The sequence below is a fragment of the Molothrus ater genome, chromosome 1 (genome assembly GCF_012460135.2).
Source record: "Molothrus ater isolate BHLD 08-10-18 breed brown headed cowbird chromosome 1, BPBGC_Mater_1.1, whole genome shotgun sequence".
Classification (NCBI taxonomy): Eukaryota; Metazoa; Chordata; class Aves; order Passeriformes; family Icteridae; genus Molothrus; species Molothrus ater.
Window position 1 is genome coordinate 80875299 of NC_050478.2, and position 23881 is coordinate 80899179.

Genomic DNA, 23881 nt, shown 5'->3' on the forward strand with positions numbered 1-23881 from the left:
AAGGAGGATGGTGGTCAAATGTACTCATGGAATTGTGCAGTTAGAAAATGTAAGGAAAATATTCTGAGACCTATTCATGTTGTGAATCTGCCATTTTTCATCTAGGTTTTTGCCTTGGATCTCTTTTTTTCCCTTTCTTCCAAATACCAGGAAGTTAAACAGTTCATTCCTTTTGCAAGATCATATTATCATCCAACAAGTATTGCACTCATTTACAAGCTAAAAGGGTATTTCATCTAAGGAATGTATTTACAGGGCCCTGAACCACAGAGACTTCAAGCAAAAGTCTCAAGCCATTATGATCCTGAAGAAGATACAGAGTGTTATCAAAACCAGATATCATATTTTGACTGCAGGAGTTTTGAAAATAAGCTGTGTGCAGGTTCCTGCCAGCCATCAGTCTGAGCCCACTAAACCAATTCATTTGCAGAATCAGCTGAGATTCACCAGTTATTCTATAGGGAAATAACAGATTCTGAATCAGTTGATAGGCCTGTCAGTAAAAAACGCTATGAGCCAATCCATCAAGCTACAGCTCCACCTTTCACTCTTTCAACATACTGCATACACAACCTCAGTCAATTGATAGTCCTGTCCTGTCTCTTCCAGCACATTACAAGCCTCCACTTTCTGAAGTTAGCTCTGTGCCTGACCCTCCTCCACCTCAGAATAAGCCAGCAATTTTCAGATCCTCTGGAGAGGACATGGTGCGGTTCACTTCTTATCCTCAGAAAAGCTCCCTGACAAAGGCCCTGTTAAAGGAACTAACAGATTCAGAAAACACTCACTCCTTCTTACAACTGCTTTACAATAAAACCTTACCCAGTGCTGCAAGGCCCTTTGAGCACAAGTTTGGAAGTCCTAAACCCAAACACAATCTCTTGACAAAAGAAGTTCAACATAAATCACAGTCACCATCAAAATCTCTCAGTTCTCCCCAACCCAATTCCCACTAAGCTGTTTCAGCTTATTGCAGCTTCCCAAGTTTGACAGTGGAATGGCTACAATACCTTCAGTGAACAGGTTCAACAATCCTAAGTATCAACCCAATAATGTTAATGCTGTTCCTAAAGCCATTTCTATAAGCCCTTCAGCACTCAAGGATGAGAAGGAAGACCACAGACACACTGTTGCAGCACAGCAAGAGGTGTATTTAACAGCTATGGTGGTGTTTTCAGCTCCTTAGGGTCTGGTGGTAGTATTTTTGTACCACAGGGTATATTCCAGATGGACTAGAGCAAGAAATCTGTTTCAAAGTCTGCAAAAAACAACCTTTCCAGTTTTTTAGTCAAAGAGAAAAGTAAAATGCTTCTTAGGCCCTCAGTAATGTCAGGGTCTCATGGATTAACATTCCTGAAATCAGTGCTGCTGTGCCTGATGTACTGTGACCCCAAAACCTGTCAGAACAAGTCCCTTCTTGGAAGGGAAGGGGATAGTCTGGGGATCCAGACTATCTCACTAAAGGAAACTGTTTCTCAGTCCTAATTGACCCTTTATAAATATAAAGTTAGTTCAGTAAATAAAAAATGGGAAACTGAGATAGACCTCACATATAAGGTGAACCACTCTATTTCAAGGCCAGTAAGTGCAGCTTGCAAGCAAGCAATGTTTTCCATATAAGCCAGTTCTTTCTTCCCATTTTGGACGCTTGACTTGCAACTTCCTTTGTTCCAGTTCTTTAAGTAGATCATATGGAGACCTCATCCTAAACATGCAGTGAGGCCATATGTACAGGGCCTCTGCTTTTTCTGCCATCTCTTGGTGACCTGCAGTCTCCAGTAGCAGCCTCCTCTGCTATGTATGTTGTGCAGGAAGACCCTGAGTAAGAATGGTGCCACTGCAGTACATTACAATAAAGAACACAGCATTGTTCCTTGTTTGCTGGTTGAAGGTGTAAAGTAGCTGAATACCTAGTCAAAGCTGAGATGGCAGTCAGTTCAGTCTGTCTTCCTAGCTACTCTTGTTGCTTTCATTTGGACTTATTCTGGTTGGTCCCTGTGTTTCCTGAAGTCTGCCATTGAATTGTGGTATTTCTCCATAAGCTCTGCACAGAGGAACATACCATCTGTATGTTCTGCCAGGAATAGTTGGTAACACACTCCTGAATAACTAGCTGTCTTTGTCAGAGCAACCCATCTTGTAACACATGCCTATCTTATGATCTTCTCTGGCTTCCTGATCCTTTCTTCCAGAATTGCTACTCAGTAAATTGTTCTTCATTCTGTATTTCTGCAGATAATTGTCTCCTGCTTCTGTGTAATAATATTATCCATTTGACTTTAATGAATTCCATCTTGCAAAATCAAGATAACTGAAATCTAAACCAGTCCTCAAACATTTTTCACCCTCTGTCCTTGTTTCTATCCATACAACAGACAGTCACACAGGATGGACATAGATCCAGGATAGAAGATTGTCTACAGAAATTAATTCATACATTTTCTGCCAAATTCTTTTGATAAATGCTTATATTTCATTGATGAACCATTAGTACCTGTTCTGAGTAGCACCATGTGAATATTTTTTCATCCTATTTGCACCAGTTCCATCTTAGTTTCCATCTCCATTCTGCCAATAAATACATATTTTCTCCTCTGTATTACTTAATCTTTCTTGCATACTCTTGCTTCCTTCATATCCCAGAATATATTCATATCAAAAAGAATGCAGTCCATTGTCATCTTTATGTAGTTAAAATTTGTACTGGGAGAAGAGACTAAACAAATGTGCACACAGGAACAGACACATTCATTGTATTTAAATGTTTCTTCCATTATGAATAATAATCTTTTTGACAGGAGAGCAGCAGAGGGGCTATTAGGTGCCATCTATTGTGTTATGTCAACTATATGAGATATAATACATGTATTTTTTAACACTTTTCTATTGATCTGCAGTTGTCTCGTGATAGTTTTGCATTGCATTGGTTTTGCATTTCTTGTGGGCAGGGAGGTTAGGTTAGACAAGCTCCCAATGTCCTTTCCAACCTCAGTTATTCTGGTTCTACATATAATTTTTAAATTTACTTGATATTAATAAATGCATTTTTTATGTGTATCTACATAAAGTAAAATACTTCTATGAATTATAAGGACAGCATTATCAGACTCAGTCTCTGAAAGGAGAAGTAATTCCAGGATAAAGAGAACTTGAACATAAATGACAGATCTATCTACTTTAATTTGCTTTCAGAAGAGGATTTCGTAGCTCAAAAGTGGGCCAGGTTCCAAGATATTCTTCAGTATATTTACTTTTAATGTTTGAAATAAATATGAACTAAGGATGTATTTCAGGTATTTTCAAAGATAAGGATATGTGTGTGGATAAATCTGGAAGCTAAGAGCTACCCAGTAGAATATCTCATAATTGGTAAGAGAGTGCTTTATATTAATGATCTTTAAAGAATCTTTTCAGTATGGTTTGTCTGCTATAAATTTGATGCAACGTGACTGCAAATGTGCTTTGTATTGCTGTTTATCTTAGATAAGGAGCTCTTGTTTAAATGAATGTGTGGCTGCACAATATTGCTGTTAACTGTGTCTCACTCAAAAGCTGATATGCCAATTCTAATATTCTCTTTCCCTCATGTTTTTCACAAAAGTTTCATTTCATCTGAGTGGATTTTTTTGGGAGTAGCACTATGATATTTAAGGTCCATTTAGCTTAATGGTGCCATTTTAATGGAGTATTTAGCATAATTGTTAAAGGGAAGACCACTGCCACTTGCCTAGTGCATTGCATCATATTTGATTCATAGGCAGAAATTTTACTTGGGTGTTTCTGCTAAATCAAGCGGGGAACCAGCTTGAGCTGCAGGAAAAGCAGGGCTAACAGGAGTAAAATCTTTAATTTTCTCACATAGTGAAGACTAATGTTTGCTTGAGACAGTGATAAATGAAGCCTTACCTCATTGCTTCTGCTCAGCTTTATGAGAGCAAGATCATGCCAAAAAAACTGGTTTCTTTTTTGGCAATTATAAACATTTGTGTCAGCTTGTTTTCTACTTTTACCAGCTTACTTGGTCTTGGGTTTCAGAAGTCATTTGTGCTGTTGGGGTCAAGGATTAGAGTTTGGTATTGGGGTAGGAGGTGGGGGAGAGGTAGGAGTCAGGTTTGGGGTTAGTGGTCAGAGTTTGTGTAAAGGCTTAACAAGCATGGTCTAACACCCAAAGCGCACTTACAGCCACAAAAGCAACCCTTCCTTGCTGGCCCAGCTCTCCCACACCCTTTGTGTGAGCTTCACATGCCAGCCTCCAGGTCCTGCCTATTCAAGTGCTGAGGCATGAGGACCCCCAGGGATCCAGCTGAAGCATTCTGTCCTCCTTGACCTCTGCTCATCTCCCACCTCCTGGGCACTGGCACCTGAGAGCTGGGGTCAGAAGAGAGGCTGAATGTCCGGGGTGAAGAAGGAGGGCAGAGGCTTTGGGAATCTGCACAGGTCTAGGGCTGGGGGTTGAGCCTGCCTTTTGGGGAGAGGGATTAGCCTTTAGAGTGACAGAATGGCTTTGGGTCAAGGTTTGGGGTTCCATGAAGAGTTTTTAGTAAGCAATTGTAGGTTGTAGGTTGTAGGTGGAGTCACAGTGAGGATTAGGATTAGGGCTAGGGACTGCAGATTAGGGCTGCCATCAGAACAAGGATGTGGGGTAGGGATAAAATAAAGGGTTTCAGGTTTGGTTTTTGGCCTTTGTGATAGAGCTTGGGGTTAGGGTTTAGTGAAGGGTGCTGGGGTAAGGTTTTTAGGTCAGGTTACACAGGCTTTGTGTTAGTGGCCAGAGTTGGGTAAGGGCTTCAAAAGTGTGCTCTTGTGTTTGCTGTACCCACTACGCTGCCATCACTTTCATTGTCAAGACAAATCTAAAAAAGTCCTGGAGTCAGCAGCACACCCCAGCAGCAAAGTGGGCCAGCAGCCCCTGGGCTGTCAGGAGTGTTAGCAGCAGGTCAGTGAAGGTGACCATGCCCCTCAGCTCAGCACTGGTGAGACCACACATGGAGCACCAAGTCCAGTTCTGGGGCTCAGCAGTGCAGGAGAGACACAGACATACTGGAGAAAGTTCAGTAAAGGGCCCTAAGGATAATTATGGGCCTGGAGCATCTCTCCTGTGAGGAGAGGTTCAAGGAGCAGGGACTGTTCAGCCCAAAGAAGAGGAGGCTCAGTGAGATCTTATACAATGTTTAAATGCCTGATAGGCAGGTGTAAAGAGGACAGAACCAGACTCTTCTTGGTTTGATGCTGTCAGGACAAGAGTTCATCAGCACAAATTGAAATACAGGAAATTCCATCTGAGTATAAGAGAACATTAAGCTGAACCTACATTGAACAGAGGGGTTAAACTAGGTTATCTCTAGAGAAGCCTGGCAACCTCAACTGTTCTATAATCTGTAAGGAAATTATTTGCATAAATATTTATTTAATTTTTGCTAGAAGTATCAAGGTCCACAATCAAGCTATGTTAGGGGCCTCCTAGGGGCCAATGACTATGCTAGGGGCCTCATTCATTTGTGGTTGCATTTCAGTTTTACACACTTAGTCCTTTGGGGAATACAGAGATGGGCTGATCTTTCTAACATAGGGAGCTTAGACAATTATTTAATCAGTGAGTGACCCTGCTGTTTTATGGCTCTTCCTGTATTTTTTTCAAGGTACAGGCTGTAACCTTTTCTTCTGAGAAGTTCTCTGCAACCTTAAGAAAGATAAAAATGCTCCTAGTCCAGGAGATTTTGCAGCATAAGCTCTGTGTACCAAAAGAATGTGCCATGGTGGTGTTCAGAGTTCACCTGCTGTTTGGTGGATCTAATGTGCAGTATGAGAGAAATAAATTATCTCATTACTTACTCCTCTCAGGAGAAAAGTTACAGGATCTCAGATTGTGTGCTACTCAGGGTGCTCTTAAAGTGATATGTTTTATACATTATTTGGATTTTATAACTCAGGATTATTTTAGCAAATCATCAGTGCTAATTTTAATTAGGGGAAAATGCTTTTATTAGCATGAGAATATGCAAAGTCATATATTTGTGTATAAAGTTTTTCAAGGTGACACTGACAACAAAGGTTGCTCTCACAAAGGGAACATGACATTCTGCAGACTTACGGTTTTCAGAGGAGCAGTCTATCAAGAAATATTTTACCTTTGGTAATATTGTCCCCTGAATCTCCTGTGATTAGGAGGTCAGCATTGCATCTGACCTGTTACCTGTTTCATGTAGCTGAGAGCATTTCTTTTTCTGCCTTGTTTTTGTGTTTTTGTTATGTCAAATCTTTTCCAGCACTCCAAGCCTCATCTCCCATCCCTCCCCTGCAATGCAGAGTGTAGTTTATATTCTGTCACATCTCAGGGAAGTAGCAAGGCTGCTGGGTTCATGTAAAATTTTTACTCTGACTCCTCCCTAGTCTTTCAGAGCACTCTGATAATTTAAAATAAGTCACTGGAGCCTGGGAGCCAGCTGCTCTGTGCCAGATTTGTCTTTTCCATAAATCTGGAGGGGGAAGAAGTCTTTTGCAATTTTTGCCCAATTCTCCCCCTCTCTTTGGAAGTAACTGAGGTCAGCCAACGTTGCAGAAGCCAGTGAACTTGAAGGATCTAGGAGGTTTTGGGCTTTGCCTTAAGCTGGTCTCCAGCCTATCTCTAAGAAGGAGATGAAGCCCAGCATAACAAGTTTAACTCTCTGACTCTTGCCATTGGCCAACTGCATCTCCATGGAGCTAGGAAAAGGAAACTGAGTAGGTACACAGTCCTGAGAATCCTCCTGCCATGTGTTACTGAGCTGTAGGTGAGCAGCTGTGACTTGGGTTAAAAAAGCAACAGTTTAATGACACTGAGCAACCTCAAATGACTGTCTGGAGGCAAGGTTTCTTTGTGGGCCACTAGAGAGAAGGCTTGATCAGCTCCTAGCCTGAAGGTGACGCCTGGAGCTGTTACTTTGAAAGGATCAGCAGTAGCACAACCCAAAAGCAAGTCACATTATGAACTGTTTGACTCCCACCTCCTGAGAAAGCACAAACAGAACTGTGCTCCAGTAGATCTGTTCTCTGATGGATCATTTGGGACTAGAATTTGTTTGACACAATTTCTTTAAACACAACTAACAATGAGCTGTATACCTTAGAAGAGCTGAGAAACTTTTTTATGAGAAATGTAAGAATTATTAGTGTTGTAGTCAAAACAATAATATACTGCTCATTTGTTAAAGAAAGTTATTGGATGCATTTTTGGCCTTCCTATGAGAACACAGAAGCTACTTTGACTCTGCATTGTACATATCCATTCTCACATAATTACTGTATTCACTTACTGTACTTAAATTTGCAGTAGCTTTAGGTGATTTAAAATATAGAACTACAATATAGTTTGCTCTTTTCCAGTGGCTGTAAAACACTGTAGGGAACAGGAATTTAACTGAGTCACAACATTAGTAATATTTGTAAAATTAATTGACCTCTAAAAAATACCTGTAGAACCAACTACATGTCTACTTCCTACATGAGTAATGTGAGAGGCCCTGTTTCTAATAAATGTATTTACAGCTTCATTACCCCAGCAGACCTTTGGATGGTCTGGTTTAGTTATAGTGACACATTAGTAGTTCAACAGATGAACACTGTTTCCATGAGGTATTTGCTAACAATTGCAAATCGCAGGGAAAAAAAAATCAAATAGTGTATTATATTCTTAGCCATTCATGGATTAATTGTCTTTAAAGTTTTAAAAAATAATTTTTAAACACCCATCACTTTTTCTGATGCTGTTTGTTACTTGTTCTTTTCCCTTATGTCCTTCTCCCAGCCGCTGAAATCTGTAAAGTTAGTGTATGATTTCACTGAGCCTTAGAAACTAACCTCCTGTGTTTTGTAACTGAAATATAAATTATTTTATTTTATGGTGTACAATAAAGCAATGTGAAATGCTGATACATAATTTGTTATGCCATCACGATTAATTATCCTAACTATTCCATGTAGCTTTTTCATGGTGATGACTTAAGAAATATTTGAACACTGAAGTAATTACAAAATAGATAAACATTGCAGTATGACTTGAAGTGGTTTTGATGTCTGTTGTAAGAGATGCTCTCAAAAGACACTACCACTTTACCAAGATTTTTATTTATTGAGCTAATACATTTGCATCTATGCTTTTTATTTAACCTTTAATAACAGAGAAGATCATGAAGATCTCTTTTATTTCTCTTAATGTGAAGTAAAAGAATCTTCATGTTTTCACCATGGCATTGTATATAAAAGCATGCAAAAACAATCAGTCTTTCAGACCATACCACGGGAACAAATTTCTTCTTGAGTTTCAGGCAATATTCTAGCACAAGTAAAGAAGCAGAAAAGAGCAGCAAATAAATTGCAATTCCTTCATGGACACTTAAAACAGGATAATGTCTAGTTGCAATTTCCTCTGCCTACCCCTGTCAGAATCTTGCTCTGTTTTGGACACAAAATAGAAACCAAAGTGGAAAAAAAAGCTATTTTTTTCTGCATCCAATTTCATACCTTTTAACGTTGGTAGACAGGCTCAGTAATTTCAATGGATGTTGGATCAGGCTATAGATCTGGAAGCCTAAACTTACTTTTCCAAAAATAGATAACATTTTTATTTCTTCATTATGCCCTAATTTGAAGTCCCTTGAATCAGACTATTAACAAAATATTATCCTATCTCTGAAAATAATGCAGATAAAACTAAAATTCCACTCAACTCTCACATAGTACTTTTCCTCTTCAAAGCATTTTAGCATCACTGATTAATCATTGCATTAATTAAATGACTATATTTTTTTTTAAAATTCAGCTTTCCAAAAGCTCTGTTCTCTGCAGGGAGCAGGGAAGAGCATAGCAAGGGACTAAAACCAGCTCCAGTAATCAGAAAACTTAGCCTGCAGCAATTAAACTGAGGAATCACTTCCCTTGCAGAATCTTTTTTACCTTGGGCTAGTGGAAAGATGAAAGGAAAGATGACAGTGCAGTCTAAACAAGAAATAGCTCTGTTGGCGTGTAAAGGAGCTGGTTAATTGGATATATTTGCACTACCTGAATCAATAGGTAGGCTCACAGCTCCTTTCCACGCATTTGCTAGTTTGTATACCTGGCAGGAAATGCAATCAAAATTAATTACAAAGGAAATTATTTGAGTTATTGCACACATGGACTCCATCCATTCTGGATATAAAACACAAACATGCAAGAATAAATTCCTTAGATCCAACAACAATTAAGCCTGAGGTTGTCATTTTTGTTCTCAGACAACTCTCCAGAGCTAAGTCTTCAAGGGAGACAGCCAAAGCCACCACTCAAATCCTTTTTTCTGGCCAAGAGAGCAGAAGCAGCAGAACAGTAGCAATACCTCTGATTGCCTTAAAAAATGCTGCTTTTTTCACTGCTGAGGGTGACAAATAGAATCTTATTAGTGGATATTTTTCTCCTTCTGTGGACCCAGCAGTTGTTTGGCATACCAGGTCAGCAGATAATTAGACAGGTCATGCTGAACTTGAACTGACTCATTTTTATAGTCCCAGCATGGGTGAGACAGTCAACAAATTAATGCTTGCACTTCTTCCCAAATTCATCTTCATAAACCAGATTGCAAGTCAGAGAGCACACCCTTGAGTTGGGTTGTGTTTGATGGTTGCTTCGCTTCTCCAGCATGAGAGAGGAAGGATTGCTGATACATGAGTGAACATTCAGAGCAGAAGCCATCCAGTGTGCTGGGTGAGAGGTGTTGTTATGAAACAGAAAATCCATTTGGCCATGGTACACATAAATCCATTTCAGGATTAGTCTTCTGGCTGTTTTGCTGCAGACATTTACGCCCCTGAAGGACATCTGGTTTCTCCAGAAATCCACATGGCAGGCAGCATGCATCCCATGAAAACTGCCAAAAGGACAGCAGCAAAGATGGAAGAAGCAGAGATGTTCAGCAGGGTCTCAATGGAGTGCTCGACCTTTGGCATTACCTCTGGTAGAGCCAGCTGAGGTGCTTCTGCATGCAAAGTGCAGACATGCATCTAGCCTTTAAAGCACATACTAGAATGTGAATCAGCAGGTTATGGTCAGCCAAAGAACCCTGAGAATTCTTCAATCTGTAGTTTTTACAATAACTGCTGGTATAAAGTGTGAATATCTGTGGTCTCGCTGTGTGAGAGACAACCAGAATGTGGGGTGCCATTGAGAAAGGAGTAAAATCAGTATTAGAAGTAACAGCAGATTAAGTAGCTGCCTGTGGAATTGAGATATACAAGAGAGACAACAAGAGTAGTACAAGAGCAATAGTGTTTAAAGACACTGGTACTTTTGAGTCTAAAATCTGTGCTTGCAAACAAGCTAAAATCTCCTTTAATTCAGAACATTAAAAAGCGTGAGTCTGTGGTGGGTTGGGGTGGGACTGGGAATGCTGGGGTGTGACAAAAGCAACATCTAGCTGACCATCAAAGTGTAGGTATTTAAAGCAAAATGAGGAGAGGCTGGAAAAGCTTGGCAAACAAGGCAGCTGCAGAGATTTACAAGACATGGCAAAGGACGATGAAAACTTCACAGTTAAGAGCCAAAGGGTCAAGGGGATGCAGCTCAAGGAAGAAAAGTTATTAGTCACATAGTAGAGGGGAGAGGGGGTAGCCCTGGGAAGATGAGTTGAACACAAGAAAAGTAATCAGCCAGAGGGAGGCAGGAAACATACAAAATGGAAAAGTTATGTGTATGGGAGCAGAAAGAGAAGTTTCAGAGAAGCTGGTTACTGGGTGAAAATGCTGTTACAGGAAAGAAAATCTGTGAAGGGTCTGAGAAAGCATATTGCTGAAAAGTGGTGATTGCACTGCACCCAGTTGTGATTTCCCATGGCATGTTCAGGTTCAAAATACCAAAATGCTTCTCTTTTGTCTTTGTGCAATGCTAATAGTTTCTATACATGCTGCTCTTTCATCCTTGTTATGGATGTGCCCTTTGTCATTCCTTGTTCTCCTCGTACCTTTTGCAAAATGTAGAACTAACATCTTTAATCTTTTTCAAAAGATAAAAGCTTCTATATTGGTTACCCTTTTAGATATTTGATTCTTTTACAAGCAAATCTCAACTGACATTGCCACGCAGTTATTGGTGTTCTACATGCTTTCATCACTCTGCGGTAGTTTGAGGGTTTCTTCCCTAAAACTGTAAAAGATTACTATTCCTGCTCCCTGTAGGGCTTTATATGCTACACTGCTGATGGCTGAATTTCTTCTTGATAAAAAAGATTTTAAAAAAGAAAACCAATGACTGACACATCACATAAAATGCATCTGGGAAGATACTGTTTCTCTTTGTTGTGGTCCATACCAAATACCAATCTTATGTCTGGAAATCTTGCTGCCCGTCATCAGAGATGGTGAAAAACTGAAAATGTGTATCATTTATCTGAAGTGAAAAGGGAGTCTGAGACCTCCACCTGATTCTTTGTTCAGTCTCAGCAGCCATCAGCAGAGTGCACCTGGATCCTTGGGGGCACAGGAGGGCAGGTGTGTGTAACGGTTTTTATTCTTTCTTTATTCTCAAATAATAATGTATCTCTTCAGACTCTTAAAATTTAAATTTAAAAAAAAATGCAAGGAAATTATATCTGGTATTGTTCTCTAGCTCAAGGTACTCATTATCCCAGCTTAATTGGCAAGTTATGCCTAATGTGAAGCAGCTAAAACAGTGGCTTCCAGCCCATAAGGCTCGAGCTGCTTACTAAAACCAGTTTAAGTTAACTCATCACTCTTTCCTTTATAAATGATTGAGCTGAAGTGATAGTTTCTTTGGATAGGGATAATTGCAGTACTATAGTCAATTCCCATTATGTAGTGCAATATGTATTTATTTTGAAGTGCCAGAGGTTACAAATGTTTGTGCATGTCACTAACATAAGAATTAAAAGAACCTGAGTACCTAAACAACATTTTTGGCCAAACATTGAGAATGATATCTAGATGCCTAGAGATAAGCATTAAACTTTAAGGACCAAAGGGTATCCAATTTTGTTTACCTGTGCTTTTCCAGAAGCCTGTGTGTCTTCCATAGGTCTACTAACTGTGCAGGTATCTCAAGTATCCAAGGGAATTTGAAACCACACTGCCCCCATCTATTTGGACACATAAATTTCCCCCTATTTACCTGAAAATGGTTTGATCTTTTTTTACACTTCCATCTCAAAATGATCTAGAATCATCCATTCTCTGACACTTGCTAGAAGTGGTGGGGTGCATGCTTTTCAGTCCTACTGCTCCAGGGTTTTTCCACTTTCTTCTTCCAGTAACAATTCATGCACAGTGGTCCTAGGAATACGAAACAGATGTGTTGTGATGAGCAGCATCACAGACCATGAGCCAGCACAGGCCAGGCCATGGGGGTTTGACAGTGGACATTACTGTGCAGTATCATAAACCTGCTCTGTCCACAGCTGGAGTCATGTCAAATGAGTGGCCCCAGAGAGAGGGAAGAGAGGATTGCTGTATGAAAACTGGGACTTGCAGTCCCTCACATGCAAGGTGCCCTGCCGCAGGCACTGCCACAGACTGTCTTACAGAGTCGGGTGGAGAGCAAAGTCACTGGTTGGTGGTTGCAGTGGAAAGCCTGTTTGGAGACAGTCATATCATTTAGTGGTGAGTGAGAGGGCATTAAACTCTGTGCTGGCTGATGACCCTTATTTCAGATTGTGCTGCTCTGTCTTCTTTTATAAACCTTCTTTCAAAAGGTTACAAACCTTTATAAACCAACATTGCTTCATAAGGTGGATTTTTTCTTACTCTTCACTCACTTTTCCTGCTGCTCCCCAAAGTCTGAGGAGTAATCATTTGCTCAGTGGGTCAAGTGTCTCTCAACCTCAGTCTTTTTTGCTTTCAAAGATACAGGTTTGTGTCTCCATCCATCTGCTGCCTTTACTCCTGGCTCAGCAGCTCTGACATTACCCTGCTTCATCTTTTTGGGCTTACTTCCAACTCTGCCCCAAAAAAAAGCACGTTTGGCTCTAAGACCCAGTATGACAGCATTTCTTATCTCTTAGCCTATTTTGTCTTTAAAATTCAGGGTAGTTTTCTCCCTTGAGTCTTTCACTGGTGATAGAAAATCTCCTTATGCAAATTAACACACCTTTACCCTCCGAAATGTCATGAGGTTGACTGCTGCTCTGATGCCTACACTATAACTTGTCTTGTCCAAGTCCAGAGTCTGCTACATATTGCAATAAGCATAATCATTCTTTTTTTATGGACTCTTACACCCCCTCTTGCACCTCAGTATGTACTAGAAAATTTCCAGTGTTCAGAGTATGCACAGGGTTCCTCTGGATCACTGACAGCTGGACTCTGAGGGAGTTCCAGGTGCTACACAGGTGCCAGTAGTGGTAATATATTACACTTAGAACAGTGGTATCTGACAGGGAAAGCATAGTGCAGGAATGAATCATCAAATATAGCTGTGTTTTTGCCACTGCTGACATGTGATGAATACGCTCTAATTTATTAGACTACCAGTTGAATAATACACTGACTTAAGACCAAAATCAGTTCCATAAAAATTAGGTTGGCAGTTTTGGCATATTTCTTAAGTAATGATTGAAAGTAATAATAAAAGCTCTCCCAGTCATATTCTTTCCATAAGTCTGTGAAACACTGAAGTTGAGTAGTATTAAAAACACAGGGGTGGTGAAAATGCCCAAAACCACGTAAGTCTAAGTGGAGTGCACATGTTAGTATGAAGAGAAGAAAATTCAGATATATTCTGACATACAGCCACCAGTAGTTCTGGGATAGGATATCTGCGCCTTTACAACAAAGTATGGTGGCATTTTGCCATTTTTATATTAGCTAGCTACATTATATGAATTAATGGATATCTTTGGAGGGGAGGAATAGTGAACAATTACTTTTATAGAAAAAGATCTATCTCTAGGACAGGGGTCTTTGTTGGAATTAATATCTGTTTGGGGTGTCTTGTTTCTTTAATAGGTCAATTTTCCTAATCTTGTACTCTCAAACTAGGAACCATGTCACAACTATTTAATAAATTTGCCAATGTGTCAAAGACATTATTCAGAGATGAGTGAAAATGGAAGTGGTTTCAACAATGTTACAACAGCAGCGAATTTGTCTCAAGGCAATAGTAGGAAAGTATTTCCAGAAGTAGAACCTTATCTGTGATGATTTTGCTCTGGTTTAATCTACCAGAAGAATAGTTTGCTGTGCTGTTTGGCTCTGAAGGCAGAATCATTCTTAGGACAGTTATTTGATCCTCTGATGTGAAAATTTTCCTGAATTAAGTAGTGGAGGCAGGTATTAAGGTGCTGAGGCTTTTATCATGCAAAGGAAAAGACATTAAATCTTCATTGTTGAAATAATAAGCAGATGCTATCCTCTTACAGTCAAAGACTTAGTAGATGGTGCTAGATGAATCACCTTCTTAATATGAAAATGATGGATGTCTAATCTTAGAAAAATAACTTTTAAATGTATAGTATCAGAAAAATGCTCTTCCAAGCACCCACAAGATAACCCCTTTCCTATTATGTCTATTTTATGTCTTTCTTCCTTCCTTTAAGAGTAAAATTGGACAACTAAATACGTTTTCTTTTTTCCTTGTTGAGCTGTTGGCTATGTTTAATCATATTATGTAAATCCTCTTTAAAAGCTTCAAATCAGTTTTGGATCTTACAGTGTGTAATGTTGTTCAACTACAAAAAATAAATTTAAAAAATCAATTTGTTTGTAGATTAAAGTAGTTCTGCATGGACCCTAATGAAAATTAACAAGGCTATTTAATTTTAATATAATCCTCACACACATCTGCCTCTCTTCCCAGCATCCCCATCAGTTCTCACTTCTTCCATTCAGGGTGGCTTCTTGTATTGCAAGCTGAATTGCCCAGCTCTCCTACTAGTGGTGCTAGATAATGGTAGTGCTAGATAACATTTTGCTGACATTCCAACACTGGTTTCCATTACACATTTCAGTCTGCTTTCAGAAGAGGCTCCTAACACGGACAAACAAAATTCTAAGTGCAAATGCTCTGCAGAATGTAATGCACACCAGTGCAGAAGTCAGGGATCGCAGTTGTGTTGGGCTGGTGCAACAATACCTGTGGGAGGACTTCACATTCACACCACTGTAGAGTGAGGTTTCTTCTATAGCTGGTGGTAGAAAACATGACTCTTCTTCATGTCTGTAGTAAAGAAGTAGGAGAATAACTGATATAAGAGAAATTAACCAATAAGTAACAGGGTTTTTTTCTGTGCATGTCCTACAGTGATTTATTAACTAACTATATGTGTAGTTTTAGAAAAACTTCTTGCAATATAAAGAATGTACTTTATATATACTTGACTTTCAAATTCCATGGCTTAATTCTGTATTAAAGCAAATTCCCTGCTTTTTCAGTACATTTTCACATAGCTAACACAGTGTTTGAAGTACTTAAACCACAGAAAATGGGCTAACAGTTACACTCCTTAATAGGTTCTAAGACCAACGTTAACAGTGACTGGGATCAACTCTGTAGCTCAGCCACGCCCTCCTTCTTCCAGCTCATGTGGCACCTGTGTGTGGTGAACCTCTGGAAGGACATTTTGGTGTCCTTGACCATGATGCCTGCTGGATTGTAGTCAGTTGCTTTACCCACATGGGTGAGCAGCTTTTTTGGAAGCAGCAGTTCTGCCTTTTGCTGCCTCCTGGGGACAGGGCAGGGAGAGGAGGGAGGCCTGTATCCCCAACAGGCAGCTCCTGGCAGGGGGGCTGGCATTGGCATTACAGGTTCTGGTAGGGAGGTCTCCAAACTGGGCACCAGCTTGCACAGCTGCCACAGATGAAATACAGTGACTAGATTTTTAGATCTACAAAATGTGAGTCTTCTGGTACTTGCTATCCAAAGGCTAAATTCAATGCAATTCTTGGGGGGGAAGGAAGGGGAAAGCAATTTAAAAACCCTGCCAAACCCACTCAGAATATATTTTACTTTAAATATGCTTCTGATTAAGAATTGAATGGTAATATTGGGCTAGAATTGCTACAACTGCTCAGAATAAGGAATGCTGTACTATCCCACTGTTACTCATTATGTTTAAAAAGCCTGTTTTATTGTTTTGAAGTATTTAATACTGACTTATTCTTCTCATGCCTTACTGATGGGTGCACACAGCAGAAATGTTAGAACTGCTGAACATTGGAATTTCCAGAATGCTTATAACCTGCTTGATTGTGTCTGTTAAAGTTTTCTAACTGAGCTTTCCCTGATAGCTCCAAAGCCTTTATTTGTTGTAAGAACCATCTTGCATGTCTAGGCATGTGTACTGGTGTGAATACTACTGCCTGGAATACTAGACCAGTTCCAGGAAAGAAATCTGCTTGGGGCAGCCATCCAGATTTCCTTACATCCACTGTTCTGGGATGTAATCTTTGGCTGCTAATGAAATTATCATCATGAACTGCTTCCACTAGAGGACTGAGGTGCTGAGATGCTCTCTTGCAATTTAAGTGAGGTCCAAAAAGAAAAAGGAATATTGGTCTAGTCTGGATATGTGCACAGAGTAAAGCAGAAAAGTCTCACTGATCTGATTTATCTACTTGTACTTACTCCCAACCAGTGGCAGACACTGCACTAGAGGAGTAAAAGATACATTAAATGATAGTTTATTTTTTGAAACACCAGCTTAATTTGATATGTGTTGCAAACTGAAGTACTCACTGTAAGTGATATACAGCTATTAATGTGTTCATGTTGCACAAGAACAGACAGATGCAGGTGAAAATAGCATTTCAGACGTTTCTGCAGTTCGTTTCATAAATGTGTGGGGAAAAAGAAGATTTTCAGTTTGCTCAAACAAATCATTTCTGAAGGAGAAAGAAGTGCTAACAACTGTTCTACATCTGATATTAATAATATTGCTTAAAATCATTACAGTGCAAGTAAATTAAATATTAAGTTCAAAGAAATAAAAATGTTTGAGGACAGGATTTGTATTTGTATTGCAGCACACTGGAAAGATTCAAATCCTGCTGTACACATTTTGTACACAGTCTAATGCTTTTTATAATCAGGAATGTTTTTACATAATATAGACTGAGTATTTTCTAACACTTCACATTACCACAAAAATCTATTTGATAATCTTTAACAGTTCAGTACAGAGATTTAAGTTTTTATGTATATTATGAATATTCTGTTCAAATGACTGATTGTTCCACCACATCAGGCAAAACTGTGAGAAATAAAAATGATTCAATGTCTGATAGGTAAAAGATAAGATTTTCCTCTTGCCTCTGCTTTCAAATATAGATACAAACAACTGAATTTATGAATTCAGAAATAAGATTTTTAATAAGTATGCATAAACACTATGCGTAAACATTTTTAAGTTATCAAAAAAATCTGATTAAATTACCATATTGTATACAATAATCATACCTGATCATTCACAAAATGTAATGTAGATTAGATTACTAATTATGTTTATATTTCCCAATTTTCCTGTCCTTTTCATCCTGCATGACACACTCTTGGTGATTGCTGTATGCAAATTCTTAGCACATCTGCACTGAAGGTGATTCAGAGTTGTTTCACTGACCTCAGTAATAATTCCATCAGGCCTTCACCTTCTCTGATCTTCTCTTTATCACATTGAAGGATTGAGCAGTCACCATAATAGCAATCTTCTAGAACTGATGTGAGGCTTCTGGTGTATCTGTGCTGCCATATATCTGGTGTATCTGTGCTGCTAATCCTGCCATATATATTCTCAGAAGCTGATTTTTTATTATTTTCACATGCACTGCATGACTTTTAGGTACAATTTTGAAAAGGAAATCTATTTATTTAAGCATGAAAAAAATTATAATAATCTTAGAATCACTTAGGTTGAAAAGATCATCAAGCCCAAACATAATATACAGAATTTCTTTTTATTTAAATGTTTGATGTGACCATTTCGAAAAATTCTTTTCATTTGAGGAGATTTTAAGTTCTGGAGGTTAGTGTTTTATTCAGGAAATCCTTGCAAAATGCCAGATTGGAATAGATGTTGGAAAGACTCCTTTTTTGGCCAGTACCATGCATACAACTAAGGATGTGTGAAAAAGATGGCATCCTCTTGAGCAATGCAGTCTAAGAAACACCACTAAACCCATTTAAATTGCTGCATGTAGATTAGAATTAACCTTGTACAGGGGAGAAGTCTTCAGAGAAGACCTTTTCACAAATAACAACATCACTGGGTTTGCGTTCACTGCTGTGGTTTTAACAATTGATGCACATTCAATTTATGGTAACATGTGAGACGTTTGGTGAGGACTTACCAAGTTCTGTGAATTGTGGTATTCAGATTATCTTTGTGCGTATACTTGGCCTTACCATCACAGCTCCGTTCTCTTACGGGTGTGATGTGGTCATATCCGAAGTCTCTGATGCAGTATGGAAGTATTAACAGAATCTGTAATGTGTGAAATGCTTGAACATGCAATCAAAACAAAAACAATGTAAATATCACTTGCTCCAAATTAACATCAGTATCCAATTAAATTACCTGCAATGATGCAAATGGTGCTATTAGTCTTGCGTGTTTTCCCTGTACTTCTCCCTCACCCTTTATTGCTGTATCTTCTGAATTGTCCCTTCGTTTTCTTTCAACAAAGGCAAGTATGCCATGAGGGATCTGGTCCACCGACTGCCAGGCGCTAACAACAGCAACAGCTCAGCGAGCAAGGCCATGTCTGATGACACCGTGACTGCCATTTGCTGCACTCTGCACGAAGTCATCACTAAAAACATGGAGAATGCCAAGGCCTTACGGGACGCAGGCGGCATTGAGAAACTGGTTGGCATATCTAAGAGTAAAGGAGACAAGTATGTTTTGCAAATCACCTTGCACCTTTTTAACCTCTCCTGCAGTTATTACTAGTCCTGAATGTGTTTGCCTTCTCTGTGCAGTGGCAAGTTGAATCCTTTAGTTTCAACAGATATCACGTGGCCCAGTGCGAAGGGTGACAAGAAACAGACAATGTCAATACCAAAAATCTCCCTCTGCTTTGGTTTATTTTTGACGTGCCATCCGCAGTGCAGGGAGTGCAGTCCGTGTGCATTTTAAGGAAAAGTAATTATCTACAGTAACCCCTACCTCTAAGCAATTCCAGAAGATCCCAGTAAACATTAGGGATCAGAGTGGTTGGATTGCACCCTGCACAAGGCGTGACATGCAGGTGGAGGGGTCCTTTGAAAGGAAGGACCTCACCACAGTTCTGGTACTGCTTCTCTTGATCTCGGAGTGAAGAATGTAAAGTCACTGTCCCTCTTCACAGCTCCCTTTTCCCTGCCACCAGCTTGGTAGTAGATCCATGGATTTTCTGTCTGGTTGCTTTTGAGAGAGCCTTTAGGCTGCTTTGTGAGGCAAAAAAATGTCTTGCACACAACTGTGACATTTTCAGAACAGCTACAGTTTCATCTTGTCTGTTTGGCTATGTACACACTCTTCATGAAGAGTTCACTCTTTATCCTTCTTTTGCCTAAAACAGATAGCCTGGTTCTCATATTTGTCAAGCTGATGAAGTATAGTGCAATGGGACTATGGCAGTTTGAAAACAAAAAGCCTTCACTGTAGTGTACAAAACCCATCAGTCCACCTACTCGGAGCTGTCATCACACAGCCTACTGCAGCATCAGAGCTCTTAAAGAGCCCCACAAAGCCAGGCCACAACCTGAAGGAAAGATTTATGCACCCTACAGTTGGTATGAGAACTTATGCTCGCCTCTGTGATCAGAGCATTGCCAATATAATTTAATCGCATTTCTTTTCCTCTATTGTCACCCTTTTCCTTTCATACCAAATTCATTATTGAAACATTCTTGCATTCAAATTGTAAGGGGTAAAAAGTAGTGTGAGCAAGTATGTGATTCTAGCTGTGGGAGCTCCCCATGCTCTGCCAATTTATTTATATTTGCAGTTTGTTATTACTGAATCTACCTAAATTTTTATTTCTATTTTCTAGATCAAATGTACTGACATTGCAAGCAGGTTCATATCCATTTCTCTTAAGTTGAATGTGTATTTCCTCAGAATAATGCATCTGTCTACCTGTTCATTATCTGGTAAAGAATACTAATACCTGTTGAATCTGGAATTTTTGAAGTATCATGGGCAGTTTTAGGAGGATCCAAGGGCATAATTCCGTGTCTGAATATACCTCATAACTGTGAAAGACATCTATTTCTAATTAATCTAGAGCAGAGTAATTCCAAAATGCCCTTCCAAGTCATGATATGGATCCCTCCTCTCAAGTACTTTGACCTGCAGTCCTGTATTATTATTTTTACAGGTTACACAGTTCTAGAACAAGAAAACCTGTCAACACACAGTGCTGCAAACACCCATCTTAAGTAAAAGTTCAATTTTTCAGCTTTCAGAAGTGTCAGTACTGTGTGCTGTTGGTTTGGTTTGGTTTCTTACAGGTAATTCATTGTTTGAAAACCGAAATTGCTGGTTGTTGGACTGATAGAAAATTCTGACATGCTCACTTTAATACAGTAAATCATTTCTGTATGAAGTCATTTTGTCCAGTGTGAACTGTTTCTGAATGTGCAGGATACTGAACTGGCCATGCATCCTAGTATGTATCAGTGCCAGTAGTCTGGCTCTGATAGCCTTTGGAATATGCCCAGGGCTTGAACAGCCTCTCTGTATGACCACATGAGAGAACTGGTGTTCATAAGGTTATTTATATTGTCCAAGCCCATATCAGCTTCACATAGCTCCTGCCTCTCCTCAATACTCATGGAGTGGTTGGCACAGTTATTTTCCTGGTTACTCCATGCTTATCAGCACCCCACTAGCCAGTACAGCTGGAAGTATAATAAAAACAATTATGCTTGAAAGGGCTTATCAAAACCCTGTTTACTCACCAATTACCCACCTACTGCTCTACTCTGGGTGAGAAATGGAATAGAAGTGGGGGAAAAAGCACCAAATAAATTACTAGGGAAATGTTGTATTAATAAATCAGTTGTGTCATAGCAGCACTTTACCAGCTTGAATGTCAGCCTACCAGTGATTCATCTCAGAACTTACAGAATGAACCAAAGCCTGGCCCCTGCCCAAAGTAGCAGCTTAGGATTGCTGCTGGTTTTCTGGTTTCTCTTTGATGTTTCAAACCATATGCCTCTTCTGAGCAGAACATAAATCACCTCTATGACTGCCCCAGACTCCATCAATCCTCACTCTGGACTTTGGCCTTTGCAAGGTTTTCTAGCGTTCTGCTGCTTTATATGTATTTTTGATCCTGCACAATGAATGCTTCATTAATGGGCTGGGTTATCTTCCTGGTCCTGTTCTATTTGACCCCTTTTTGTTTTGGGGGTTTTTTTAAAATTTTTAATTACCTATTCCAGCAGGATTATATGACACCAGCTGATTGTAACAATAGTTTAGATCTTCTTTCATAACTTCTGTGAAGAGAAATACCATGTGAAGTTACATGGTTTTCAACACCACATTGTATTCCTGTCATTAAAGGATAATGGTGTCAGCAAAATCTTAGTCCACATTTGGATTCCTAATGAAATTTATCATAGTTTCTTGTAATCAGTTGTATTTCTGCATCTTGGCTCTGCATTTCAAAACCAGTGCTCATCACCCATCTAGAGTTTCTTTTATCCACTGCTGAGAGGAGCTAAATGAGTTGAGCAGACTGTCCTGAGCTAGAGTTCAGCAGCTTGCAAAGAATGAAATTCTGCTCTGTCTCCTTGTCCTTTATGCCAAAAGTTGCAGCTTATCTTAGATGTACATAATGCCAGTTGATCCTCAATAATTTTGCCAATTGCTACCTCCTATTCCTCTTACTATGCTCTCAGCAGAAATCCCTGTGTGTGCTGAGATACACAAGTTTTTTTCCCCTCATTGATTGATTAATACTATAGAGATATCTTGCCCTTGCTTAAAAACACCTTGGTCTCCCAGATGCCAAGCAAAGATCTTACAGTGTACTTGAAACACACTTCATTTGTGAGAAATGGAAAAGTTGGAATCTGTAGCAATGCATCTGAAAATTGGAATGAATGGCGTCCTTTATTTAACAGTCTCTTTCTCACTCTTTTTTTTTCTCTCTCTCCCTTTTTAATGTACATGTGTAACAGGCATTCGCCTAAAGTGGTGAAAGCAGCATCTCAGGTCCTCAATAGTATGTGGCAGTACAGAGACCTGAGAAGTCTCTACAAGAAGGTAAGGCTTGGGTTTTTTCTAGATTTATCATCTTTCATACTGTTACCCAAATTTGGGGGCTGAGAGACTTTAGACCAAAATATTTGTTTATGTAACTGGAAATTCACTTGGAGTTTAAAGTTTCAGATACTTGGAGTTCTTATTTATTCCTTAATTTCTACTTTAAACATAAGAATGCCCTCTGAAAATATGTGTGGTGGTGAAAAGTAGATGTGAATTTGATTTTGAAATAAATTCATACAAAAGGTGCTGGATCTGACAGCCCAGGAGAGTGAAATCCTCTGTTCATTGAACAAACGTATGTAACAACTCCTACTGGAACAGTCTTTCTTACACCTCCTCGTGTTTCTGAGATTACCAGATTTCCAGCCCTTCAGCTCCCAAATTTCCTCATGAGATTGTAAACAAGAGTATCTGAAGGAGAGGTGCTTAGGGACCAGCTCCATATGGAGCTGGGCAGAAACCTGTAGCTTTGTTTCTAATCAGCCAGCAGACAGTGGCATCATATACTTGGTTTTCAGTCTGTTGAGTCCATAGTACCGTGCCATTCCCACAGGCCTGCTAATCTCTTGGAAATGAATTGCAGTAGAGTAATACAAAAATGTGAAACAACATTCTATATAGCTTTTTTAACATAAGTGTCTACTTATTAAATGGAAACATGTACAGTAATTCTTGCTGAATATTTCCAAACTGAATTACGTTCCGTGTGAGTATCAGCCTGCAGATTTAGTTCTTTTGTGTCTTCTTGCTTGGAATGCCACATCATATGTGAGTGATACTTGTATTTGGAATCTCATCAGAGAGAGCTAAGACTTCATGTGGCATCTTCAGTTCAGGCCCTAGTTAAGGCTGAGGCATAAGGATTGTGAAGTAGGGAAGGTTCACAGTGGTGTGATCTGTGTTGTATGTATTCTGCACAAGAAAGTACCTTAGTTACATGAAATGTATGCAGCAAATCTCAAGCTGGCAGAAGCTGACCTTCTGTGTGAAATGCTGTTCTTTTGCATGCCTCAGCCCTGCTTGTGTCAAGTCTGAGGAGTGAGGAAGATGATTGTTGAGTCTCTCCATTGTTCACTTCCCATATTTTCAGTCATCCTTGGCAGCCCTAGAGATACCATATGTGAAGATGTTCCAAGTCACAAGCTGGTTCTCAACTGTCCCATTATGAGGTGGAAACAAACATGAACAGGCTTTTCTTGATCCAAGTCAGTAACACACTGGAAGTGTGCATAGCCTGACTTCTGTGCTTGTGGGTGGCTGCAGTGTAGAGGCTGAGCTGTTCTGCACCATAATCTCTTAGAGGTTCTTACAGTATCTGCCTTGTGTCCAACCTTCTGTCTGTATACATATGCCATAATGGTAAAGCAGTTTCTGAGGTGTCTCCATGCAGGAGGTAATAGTGTTTGTGCTGTGTGGCTGCTGAGTTTACTGCTACCTAAGGGACGCTGTTGGCTGCTGGTGTGACTGCTGGTGATGGACTTACATACTAAGCATGCTCAGGTGCTAAGTACTTTGCATGCTTACAACAGCATTTTCCATGGCCACAAATACCTACTTGTGATACGGAAATTAGGGCAGGCTAGCTTTAGAGGTAGCTTCTCAACACTCATAGCAGACAGATCATCTATATAATCAGGAAGAGAATTGTATTAATATCTATATTACTTAACC

At 39.5% G+C, this 23881-nt stretch overlaps 1 protein-coding gene across 7 annotated transcripts in view; it reads left to right on the top strand.

The window, feature by feature from the left end:
* CTNND2 (catenin delta 2) overlaps positions 1-23881 on the top strand; it is a 637277-nt gene that overhangs the window by 582071 nt on the left and 31325 nt on the right. For all 7 annotated transcript variants that reach the window (XM_054516522.1, XM_036404384.2, XM_036404386.2 and 4 more), the window contains 2 exons: positions 18633-18843; positions 22123-22207. In XM_054516522.1, coding sequence (XP_054372497.1) covers positions 18633-18843; positions 22123-22207 — 296 coding nt within the window. The remainder of the gene's footprint in view (positions 1-18632; positions 18844-22122; positions 22208-23881) is intronic.